The sequence below is a fragment of the Morus notabilis genome, unplaced genomic scaffold (genome assembly GCF_000414095.1).
Source record: "Morus notabilis unplaced genomic scaffold, ASM41409v2 Scaffold120, whole genome shotgun sequence".
In the NCBI taxonomy this organism is placed as follows: Eukaryota; Viridiplantae; Streptophyta; class Magnoliopsida; order Rosales; family Moraceae; genus Morus; species Morus notabilis.
The window spans coordinates 148,213-160,385 of NW_010367559.1; the positions used below are offsets into that span (position 1 = coordinate 148,213).

At 35.8% G+C, this 12,173-nt stretch overlaps 2 protein-coding genes across 2 annotated transcripts; both read left to right on the top strand.

The window, feature by feature from the left end:
• Positions 1-584: 584 nt before the first annotated feature.
• On the top strand, positions 585-3,594 carry LOC21398222 (probable glycosyltransferase At5g20260). Its single transcript, XM_024175225.1, has 4 exons — positions 585-893; positions 1,031-1,185; positions 2,133-2,487; positions 2,818-3,594. Exons 1-4 carry the CDS (start codon positions 630-632, stop codon positions 3,481-3,483), a joined length of 1,440 nt encoding a protein of 479 aa, XP_024030993.1. The 5' UTR covers positions 585-629; the 3' UTR covers positions 3,484-3,594.
• Positions 3,595-6,078: 2,484 nt separating this feature from the next.
• On the top strand, positions 6,079-8,831 carry LOC21398223 (probable glycosyltransferase At5g20260). Its single transcript, XM_010112755.2, has 4 exons — positions 6,079-6,436; positions 6,540-6,691; positions 7,359-7,719; positions 8,106-8,831. Exons 1-4 carry the CDS (start codon positions 6,167-6,169, stop codon positions 8,772-8,774), a joined length of 1,452 nt encoding a protein of 483 aa, XP_010111057.1. The 5' UTR covers positions 6,079-6,166; the 3' UTR covers positions 8,775-8,831.
• The last annotated feature ends 3,342 nt before the right edge of the window (positions 8,832-12,173 follow it).

Consider the following 12,173-nt stretch of genomic DNA (forward strand, 5'->3'; position numbering starts at 1 on the left):
TTTTCAAAAAAAAAAAAGAGAATTGCTGCAGGTCGTGTTCCTTTTCCATAACCCAAATATTGGTTTAGCTTAAAAGACAACAGTAACATACGGTTCGTGAACTAATGATTGGACAAACAAACGGCGTGTAGTTTTGAAGTTGAAATGAAAACGACATGTAGTTTGTTAGCTATTCAGCTAGGCATAAAAGAGAGAGAATGCAGTTTTTTAAGTTACACAAACATCTCTCCCACGGTTTCAATCCCTAATTCCGTTTAGTTCGCTGATTCGAGTTAATATGTGATTTTATGTGAGAATTTTTTACTATAATAAAAAAGTTAGATGTGACTGTTTCTGAGAGTTTTCTACTGTAGCAAAACTCGAATCGACAAAACTGTAGTAAAACTTAAATTTTAAATTCGAATCGGTGAAATAAACGGAATATTTGGTTCTGGCTAAAGTTTTACCTGCCCATTTGGTTCAAGGAAATAGTCATTCCTAAATATTTTTTGTCTTTTGGTATTTCCCAATTTACATAGCCAAAAAAAAAAAAAAAATGCACATCATAATTATATAATCCATTCCGTTTCTTACAAATTCCGTTCCATCAATACATCTTACTTCTGAGCAGCAAACTGAGATTGCAAGCCATGGCTTCATTCATGAGTCTGCGGTCACCATATTCACTCTCTCTGGCTTTTCTTCTTCTCTTTATTCTGGTCCTCTACTGCTCTCCCTTAAACCAAAACCGAGTTTTAAATCTCAAAGTTTCTTCACCCACCACCACCACCGCTTTTGCTCACCATAACACTACTGGCCAATATGTTGCCCCAACGATGGCTCCGGCTCCGGCTACGGCTCAAATGCAACAAAACTACACGCCTCTCTCAAATTCCGGAACGCATATTGTCAAAGTAGGAAACAATATATATATATATATATATATATTACATGTTTTTCTTGTTGAATATACGTAGAAGAATTCTCAATTCTTTGTTTTAATTCTGAGCTATCTATGATTTGTTGTATAATATATATATATATATATTAGAAAAAGAAGAGTAGTGCGCAGAGGATTGAAGAAGACTTGGCTAGAGCAAGAGCGGCTATACGAAAAGCCATTGTAACAAAGAATTATACATCTGATAGAGAGGAGGTTTACATTCCTAGAGGATGTATTTACAGAAACCCTTATGCGTTTCATCAGTTGAGTCCTCTCTTATTAATTGATTAATTAATTAATTAATTAATTAATTAATTATATCTCTAAATCATTTAAAAAAAATTTACAAAAAAAAAAGTTTACTTTCACTTCTTGCCCAAAATGTATAGTTCCATTCAGTATGTTGCGCTTTCGTACTCATGAAAAACATGGTAACTGGTTTTTGTAGCATCTATTGTTGTCCCTTTCATTTCGAATATTTCTCCTAGTTTTAGGCTATTTTTACGTGGATAATCCAAATTTCTGGACCAGAGTTTGGCGTTACTCATTTATGTTTCGTATTTGGGTGGTGGTGGTATTTTGAACTTGAATCTTTTCTAGCTTTTCCCATTTAATTTTCTCACGCATAAAACCAGGATATATAACTTGTACATTTCCAAAAGAGAGAAAGAGGGAAATAAGTTAAGACTTTAGATGAATTAAAATTAATAGGTCAATAGTTTACATAAGTTAATAAATATACCAAATTATTGTTTTCGTCCATAACTTGTATGATTATGAATCATAACTTGACAAGTTATTGTCCATAATTGTCCATAACTTATCTGGCTATGAACTATAACTTGATAAATTTGTCCATAACTTATCTGGTTATAAACCATAACTTGACAAGTTATAACCTATTAATTTTTATAACTAAAAATTGGCCTATATACTTTTTTAAACTTTTCATATTGGCCTATTTTCTACTATTTTCCCAATCTCTCGCTTTCATTTGGTTAATTCAGTCATTATATAGCCAGCTTGACATTTGGTTTCATACAAAAAGACATTTGATATTTTTTTTCTTTTTCGTCTTTTTCTCCCCTTGCAATGCATTATGCATATATATATATATATATATATAGTGTACTAAAATATAAATAGTATTATTTATCTATTTTTAAGCTTCGAACTTTCAATTTTTTTTTTTTTTTTTTTTTCAAAACAGGAGCCATATAGAGATGGTAAAGAGATTCAAGATATGGACCTACAAGGAAGGAGATCTACCCATGGCCCACAATGGCCCAACGACATACATCTACTCCATTGAGGGACAGTTTATATTTGAGATGGAAAGTGGGCTAAGCCCATTTATGGCCCAGCATCCTGATGAGGCCCATGCATTCTTCCTACCGTTAAGCATCTCCAAGATCACTGATTATCAGTACAGGCCCCACCACGAGACCTTTTTCCACCGAGTGGTCCGTGTGTTCGCTGATTATGTTTATGTCGTGGCAAATAAATATCCATACTGGAATCGGACGAGAGGAGCCGATCATTTCTTTGTCTCCTGCCACGATTGGGTAAACTTTATTTAATAGAAAATAATATTAGAGACACCGATCTATATTGTAAATTGTATATATTAATTAATATGGTATATAAATTGTTATTTTTATATTAATATATATTTAAATATGTTATGTCTATTAATAAAAAAATAATAATTCACATGTCACATATTTGAGTTGATGTTGTTAATGTTTTTTTTTTTTTCTGTTTTCATTTTACTGTTTCTTGTTGGGATTGATTTTTCTCAAGCTGCTACTTTCATATTGAACTGCCATTTTTCTTCGACAAAGTTTAAAAGAGAATTATTGGCTAATCAATCTTCTATATGCATGATTTGTTAGGCGTCACTCATCACACGTGATAAACACCAAGATCTCTATAAGAACTTCATGAAAGTTCTATGCAATGCCAATACTTCAGAAGGATTTAAGCCTACGAGAGACGTCTCAATACCAGAATATAATCTAAGAGCTTTCGATCTCGGACCACCCCGGTTCGGCCAACCTCCTGATAAGCGGCCCATCCTCGCTTTCTTTGCCGGCGCAGCCCATGGAGACATAAGGAGCGTATTGTTCGAGAACTGGAAGGAAAAAGACGATGAAATTCGAGTCTATGAACATCTCCCAAAGAAATTCAACTACCATCAACTAATGGGACAAAGCAAGTTTTGCTTGTGCCCCAGTGGGTCAGAAGTTGCGAGTCCTCGAATGGTCGAGTCCATGTATCAAGGGTGTGTCCCGGTCCTCATTTCCGATTACTACGCAATACCATTTGATGACATTTTCAATTGGAACAAGTTTTCTATACAGATCCCGCCCAAGAAGATACCGGAAATCAAGGCAATATTGCAAGCGGTTTCGCACAAGAAGTACTTGACATTACAAAAGAGAGTGAGAAAAGTGAGTCAACATTTTGAGCTCAACAGACCGGCTAAGCCACTTGATATATTTCACATGATACTTCACTCCATATGGCTTAGAAGACTCAATTTTAGACTCCCATTTTAGTTTGTCCGTGTATACATGGATCTATATTCGTCTTCTTTGGACTAAAAACCTGATGTTACATTGTAATTTATAGATCATTATGAGTAAATTGTAATTATTTGATTTACGTCCCTAGAGAGCAAATTGTGTAAGTAAACTTCGTTAGTCATTAATTACGTATATATTATGTGGCTCTCCCATAAGGTTTTAAAATTGGGCCAGAAATATTTAAATCAAAGAACAATTAACTTCAAGGATTCAATTGTTATATGTTGTCATGAAATAACTAATGTTCAATCATTTTTTGGCCAATAATTTTAACTAATCACAAAACTGTTGTTTATGGTGACGCCAGGAGATATGACAAATAGGCCATAAGGTTTTTATTTTTTTTTATTTTTTATAAATAACATGTTCGGAAAGTAATTTTTCTCATGACTTAAGATAATTGTGTACTTATTTGGTTTTCTCTTGAATTGGCATTACACGTTTATGTCTTTACTCTTTAGAATGTGCTCGTCCTTATCCAAAAATCTTTCTTATTTTTGGTCATCTCTCTCTGCACAAGCAACCTCCCCCTACTCAAAATTCTCCATGTGCTTGTGGTTTTGAGTCATTGCACAGCCAGCTTTCATTTGACTTCATAATCAAAAAGGAAATAATGTGTAAAAGAAGAACACATGTGATTTTGATAATCTTGCTTTGTTTGGTTCAAATTAGGTTAACCATGATTTGAATAAAATTCCAAGACACTAAACCCGTGTTTAATGTGTAGATAGTTTTTTAAATTTGACTCTCCACATAAAACATTTTGAGCAAAAAATTTTAAGTAATTTGTTCTTCCTAATTTTCAAGGTCATGGTAAAAAAATGTTTTACAACAACTTGGTTTTAGATTTTTTTTTTTTTTTTTTTTTGCTTGGGACTTTTTTTATTTTTCTCAGGAGCCATTAGAAATGGTAAAGAGATTCAAGATATGGGCCTACAGGGAAGGAGATCTACCCATAGTCAATAATGGGCCGAACACATACATCTACTCCATTGAGGGTCAGTTCATCTTCGGAATGGAAAGTGGACTGAGCCCATTCATTGCGAAAAATACTGAGAAGGCCCATACCTTCTTCCTACCGTTAAGCATCTCGAAAATCACTGATTACCAGACTAGGCCACACAAGGAGACCTTTCCCCATCGACTGGTTCGTGTTTTCGCTGACTAAGAGCCCGTTTGATTGGAGGATTCGTTCTCTAATTTGAATTATGATTCATGATTCATTACAGTAATTTCTCTCACAAAAAATATACATAAATCAAAAATAATTCTAATCTCATAGTTCTAATCTATGAACCAAACGGGCCCTAAGTTAATGTTTTGGCAAATAAATACCCACACTGGAACAGAAGTAGCGGAGCAGACCATTTCTTTGTCTCTTGCCATGATTGGGTAAGCTCTAATTTAACTTGAGATAAAAAGAAGTTGTTCACTTTGAGATGATTTCTTGTTATCCTTGTGTAGGTGCAATTAGGACAAATTAAGAATGTTTATATAAATAACATGATTGGTTGAGTTATTTTGTTTAATTGCATTGTTAATTTTGATTTTGTTGAGGATTTGAACTGTTATTTTGAAACCAATTAAATAGGAGAAAGGAAAAGTTGGCATATTTGTCCAATCATACTTAAAAAATACATATTCGTAACCATTAAAGATTGTGCCTAGTGTAAAAAATTAGCAACTTATCTTGATCTTGCATAGGACTTTCTGAGAGCATAGTGGACGGCTTTATAGAATTAGAAGGATTAAAACCTTGATTTGTTATATATATAATTGTTTATACAGCAAAAACGTATGCAATTGTTTAATTTATTAGACGGGTCTGATCTATGCTGACAGTAAAAACGTATGCAACAGTGACAATGATGGTGTTTGGGCGGCACTTTTTGGCTTCGATGCATGCCTTTTGGGATCTGCTGCTACTTCTGGTGGTTTGTCACAATGCCGGACGCTTTGATAGTATAGCTTGCAATTTGCAAAAATTTTTTCTTCTTCTTCTTCTTCTTGTTTTTTTTTTTTTTTTTTTTTTTTTTTTTTTTTTTTTTTTTTTTTTTTTTCCCTTGGTTTTTTTTTTTTTTTTTTTTTTTTTTTTTTTTTTTTTTTTTTTCCTGTTTTTCTCTGTGTTTTTAGCCATGGTTTTAATTGATTAGTTGGTCTTCGTTTTTATGCTATGTTTGTTTCTCTATAGTTTTTTTATGCGAAATTTTTTATCCGAAAAAAGTTCACACATTTTTATAGCGTTATTGTTTTGCTGATGTGGCAGTGATTTATTTGATACATAGATACAAAAACGAATTACACATTCTGAAATTCGACGGCAGATCCACATTTCATTCCACACCACATTTGACTTATATGCCATCATCATTCGAAGAAATAAGAATTGTGAGTTCTCCAATGTTACGGATTTTTATTTTTATTTTTTTTGAAAGCAATGTTGCGGATTTCTTTTTAAAAAAAAAATGAATAAACAGACAAAAAGAGAAAATTGTGTGTCCATAACGTGGCACCAATTAAAGTGGGTGGCGAATTTCTTGGACGTTGGGAATGAAGCAAACTGGGGAAATGAGCAGAATTGGAGTTTTGCCTCCATAAAAATCAGAATTACAATTTACTTGGCGATATCTGTTCTGAAACAGAATAGCCAAAAACCATGGCAATTATGTCTAAATTCAGTTCACCATATTTGCTACCTTCAACTCTTCTCGTCTTCTTCTTCATAATCATTTACCTCTTCTCTTCCTTTAACTACCAAGCCCTTTTCACCCAAAACCCTTCTTCTTCATCATCATCATCATCATCATCAAAATCACACAGAAACGATCAAACGGTTCGGCAAGAATCACCTCCAAACCTTCACCAAGATGGGCATCAGATTATTCCATCTTCCAAACCCAGTCAGAGCGTTGGAGAACGAGGCAACGTAAGATGAAACTGTAGGAGGTTTCAATATTATTGATTTCTTTTTTCCTTAATGGGATTTTTATTTATTTATTTATTATTTTTTATCTGGTTATGAACAAAAGAAAAAGAGTAGTTTGGAGAAGATTGAAGAAGAGTTGGCCAGAGCAAGAGCAGCTATACGTGAAGCGATTTTAACAAAGAATTGTACATCTGATAGGGAGGAGATTTATGTTCCCAGTGGAAGTATTTACAAAAATCCCTATGCGTTTCACCAGTTGAGTTTTCTTTTCTGTCTTTCTTTCTTTATTTATTCTATACAAGATTGGTATATTTATCAAAAGAAAAAAGAAAAAAAAAAGGTTATGGCCCTAGAAGGAATTCTTTTGAAGTTTCTTTTCTGATAATGCTGCTATTAGGAAGCTTTTCTTTTTGTGTCATTTTCAACTGTTGAGGCTAATGCTTTTTATGGACCGTCGAAATACTTATCTTAAATCCTTCCCCACCAAAGAATCATTCCATTTGATTTCTGTCAAGATTCGTGTATAATAATCCAAGTAATCGTCCATATATAGTTAGCAATTTATATCAAATAATTTTCTTCAACTGTGTGTTTATATAAGGAAAAAATAATAATATTCTCGTTTTAGATGGAAAAAAAGGACAAATTAAATCTTTTTTTATTTATTTATGATAAGACCAAAATGATCACTAAAAGACAGATGCTTAGCCTACATTGCGAGCAATTTCATCATTTTTTTTTTTTTTCAATTTGTTCAAGTTATACGAATTTATTAATTTTGCGTTCTGTGTAAGTTTGCATTCACTTTTCCGTAGTTAATTAGTCACTGCTTTCATAAGACTTTGACTTTGATTTTTCAGCAATATATTACATTTGTTTTTTATTATTTGTTTTTGACAAATGTACCCTTTTGGATCAACAGGAGTCACATAGAGATGGTGAAGAGATTCAAGATATGGGCCTACAAGGAAGGAGAGCTACCCTTGTTTCACAATGGGCCGATGACATACATCTACTCTATTGAGGGCCAATTCATGGACGAATTAGATACCAGTGGAAAAAGCCCATTTCTGGCCCGTCATCCTGATGAGGCCCATGCATTCTTCATACCTGTAAGCGTGAAAAGAATTGCTGATTTTCTCTATGAACGGCCTAATCCTCACGTGTTCCACGGTCGATTGGTCAGAATTGTCACAGATTATGTCAACGTTGTAGCTCAAAAATACCCCTTTTGGAATAGGAGCAGTGGAGCTGACCATTTTATGGTCTCTTGTCATGATTGGGTATGATATTCTTTTCAATGAAATTTACTTTCCACAGTGATCACGTATTTGTCATTTTTGTTACAAACATAATTTAGCGATAATTCCAGTCCGACATCATAAATATAGAGTTCACTAAGTTATTTCACACATGATTCTACTATTAGGTGTAGGAGTTTAAATCCCCGACCTAAATTTAGAAAAAAAGGAGGCTTATTATTCTACACAGATTTCATATCCTATATAATCCTTGAACATACAAAATATGAAAACTTTTCTATTGATTTCCACAATTTTCATTGGAATGTCTTGAATCCTGCCTCGTCTAAATAATGTTTGCTCATTTCAAACAAATGTTGGAGTCTCTTCATTGGCTCTTATCTTATGTGTTGTACTTGGTTTTTCAGGCGCCAGAAATTGTATATGATGACCCTAAGTTCTTCAAGCATTTTATGCGTGTGCTATGCAACGCCAACATTTCAGAAGGATTTATGCCCATAAGAGATGTCTCATTGCCAGAATATAACTTACCAATGAAAAGTGACAATCTCGGACCACCCCGCCTAGGCCGCCCCGCGGAAGACCGCCCAATCCTCGCCTTCTTCGCCGGAGGCGCCCACGGAGACATCAGAAAGTTCTTGTTTGAGCATTGGAGGGACAAAGACAAGGAAGTTCAGGTTCATGAGTACCTTCCCAAGGGAACAAACTACCACCAAATAATGGGACAGACCAAATTTTGCTTGTGCCCAAGTGGCTCAGAAGTTGCGAGTCCTAGAGTTGTGGAGGCAATTTATGCAGGGTGTGTCCCGGTTCTCATTTCTTACAACTATTCGTTACCCTTCGGAGAGGTTCTTGATTGGAGCAAGTTTTCGATACAAATTTCTCCGACGAGAATATCGGAGCTCAAGACAATCTTGAGGGCAGTTCCGCATTCAAAGTTCTTGAAGTTGCAGAAAAGGGTAATGCAAGTGCAAAGGCATTTTGAACTCAACAGACCAGCTAAGCCATATGATGTGTTCTACATGGTGCTTCACTCACTGTGGCTTAGAAGGCTCAATATTGGCCTACCACATTGATTAACAATTTTTTTATTTTTTATTTATTTTTTGATAAATTACATTGATTTGATTGCTCTGCCCCTTTTTTTCATTTTTAACATTTTTGTAAGGTCCGTTTTTATCCTGGTGTCACAAGTGGTGTTGCAACACTTTACTAAAACACTTTTTGTGACAGAAAATCTAAAATTAAACCAGCAAAACAGTAAAGCAGGAAACTAATACAGAAACGTAAAGGACACCAAAAAAAAATGATATCGTAGTTCGGTGCGCACACCTACTCTGCGGGGCCACGCCCAGACAATGATCAATCCACTAAGTTCAAAAGATTACAAAGGACCGAACGGTCTTACACACTCAACGACTCCCTCCTTGATGTTGTCGCCGTTGCCTAGAATCTTCTTAGAAAGGTTGATCAGCGAGCACCACTCGACTTGACAGTTTTCTCCTGAAACCAAAGAAATCTTCTCCCGAAGAACCAACTCGAAAGCGTTCTAACAATTCGTCGCAACACATCAAGCGACACTTAACATTACAATCTCATTCTGATATGGACAAATGCAACTTTTCTGTTTTCAGCCCTGTGTGTTCATTACACGTTCTGCCCTCATCATCACAAACCCTCATACCACTTTGTTTTTCGCCCAACAATCAGCAACACTCTCCCACCAACAATAAGCACACCCAATCATAGTAATATCTCCTCCATTAACCACAAAATCAGGTCACAGCCCCATGACAGTAAAAAGACCATACTCAAGCCTGAAAATCACCAGCCATCAATACCCCAAAAAGTCCACTCTTGATTTTTAGCAATCAAGATCTTTGATTTGCAACCAATAAACATGACAACTAAAACTTTCCTTAAGAGGCTCACTTATTTGCTGTGCCAGCCAATCTTCCAGCCAATTTGTAACCAATTTGCCAAATATAGTTTTCAACCAATTTGCTAAAAATAAGCCAATACAAAAATGCACTAACAATCTCTCTCTTTGGCTATTTTTGGCAAAACTAACAAAAAAACACTTATTACAAGATAAAAGATAATAAAAAAAAACCAACTAAGGGGGTTAATTGAATTAAGAGTTCTCCCCCTTTTTGACAAAAGACAGCCAAATTTAAAAAATAATACTAATAGAAAAACCTTTTAGAAGCTGTTACTCCCCCTGAGTCCTCTACGAGTCTTACTCCCCCTGAATGTAACACTCTCTTAAACTTGATATTATCACCTGTCAAATGCTTGGAACAGCCACCATTACTACACACACAACCATTAGCACATGCTTCTAAAGAAGTATAAGTCCTATGACACCTTAAATCAGATTTTCTTACCCAAACAAGTCTAGAAAATTTATTTTGCACATCAATCCTTACTTTAGGTGTCCTTCTTGAGTTTGCGGAATTTGGTGGATTCATGAGTATATCTCTCTTCAAAGCATTCAAATACTTATAGCATCTTGGTCTTATATGGCCAGCTAAACCGCAGTAATGACATATGGGAACAAATCTTTTACGTCAAGGGGGTGAAATAATAACCTTCTTACTGAGGGTTGTCCAAGGTTCAGGAGCGGGTGTCTCCTTCACAAATACTGTCTTGGACGTTGAACATTCACCGGTGTAGCCAAGTCCATGACGATCACAACTTGCTTTTCCTATAGAGAGAATATGATCCAATTTGGTGGTGCCGGAATTCATCATCTTCAAATTTTTCTGAGTGCTCTCTAATTCAGCCCTTGTGTCCTGCAACTTTTTATCATTTTCAGTAGCTTGAAATTCATAGTTAACAGCAGCCCTCTTAAGCACATCCTTCTCTTTAATAAGCTCACCAACTCGCTCTCATAGAGACTTATTCATTTCACACACTTTAACCCATTTGCTGAACATGGTCTTATAGGATTCTTGTATGGCATCAATAGTCAACTCCTCACCATCACTGTCACTTTCAGAATCTGAAAAATCTCCTCCGTTTTCACTGTTCACGGAATCTGTTACAGGCAGTGTTGCAACACTGTCTGCGACACTTTTTGTAACACTGTCTACAGAAACACTTTGATCAGTATAAACATTGAAAGCAACATAGTTACTCACATGGTCTTCATCCTCATGACTGCCTTCAGAGTCTTCATCACTCCATGTTGTATTAAACGACTTCTTCTTCTTCTTGAGGGTGTTGGCACACTCGGATTGAATGTGGCCGTAACCGTCGCATTCCCAGCATTGAATACCCATGTTTTTTATCTTCATCTCTGTGTTATTTGCTGCAGCTTTATTCTTCTGAAAGTTACTGGAATTGTCATTTCTTGAATTCTCATTCTTCCTATTGACCTTCTTCATCACCTTGTTGAATTTCTTCGACAACTTTGTTATGGACCGGGCCAAGTCTTCTTCATCATCATAATCAACTTCGGCTTGAAAGACAATACTTTTCTCCTTCTTTCCTTCCTTGGTTTCATCCAAATTCATCTCAAAAGTGCGCAAAGAACCCATTAGCTCATCAAGTTTCATTGTTCGGATATCCTTGGCTTCCTCAATAGCTGTCACCTTATAAGCAAACCTCCGTGGAAGAGTCCTCAAGACCTTCCTCACAAGCTTCTCCTCTGATATTTTCTCTCCAAGAGCAAATGCCTCATTAGCAATATCACATAATTTTGAATTGAAATCAGAAATTGTTTCATCTTCAAGCATGCGTAAGTTTTCAAACCTAGTAGTGAGAATTTGAAGCTTTGATAGTCTCACGGCTGCCGTGCCCTCATGCGCCGTTTGTAGAATTTCCCAAGCCTCCTTAGCCGACTCACATGTAGAAATGAGTTTGAATTGATTGGCGTCCACTCCGTTGAAAATGGCATTAAGAGCTCTTGAATTGCTATTCGCCAATCGATCTTCTTCAGTAGACCATTTCTCTTTGGGTTTCATAGCTTATTCTCCAGCATCATTCTTGGTAACGGGGTGCGTCCAACCAATCAACACAGCACGCCACGCTTTCTCATCAAGTGCTTTGATGAACGCCTTCATACGAGCTTTCCAATAAGAGTAATTGCAGCCATCGAGGAGAGGAGGACGTGAAACCGAACCACCTTCTCTAAAAAAATCCATCCCTGCTATAACAAACCAACTCCCAAAATCTCACTAAACAAAGGGTTAGTGAACTCTGATACCAATTGTAAGGTCCGTTTTTATCCTGGTGTCACAAGTGGTGTTGCAACACTTTACTGTAACACTTTTTGTGACAAAAAATCTAAAATTAAACCAGCAAAATAGTAAAGTAGGAAACTAATGCAGAAACGTAAAGGACACCAAAAAAAATGATATCGCAGTTCGGTGCGCACACCTACTCTGCGGGGCCACGCCCAAACAATGATCAATCCACTAAGTTCAAAAGATTACAAAGGACCGAACGGTCTTACATACTCAACGACTCCC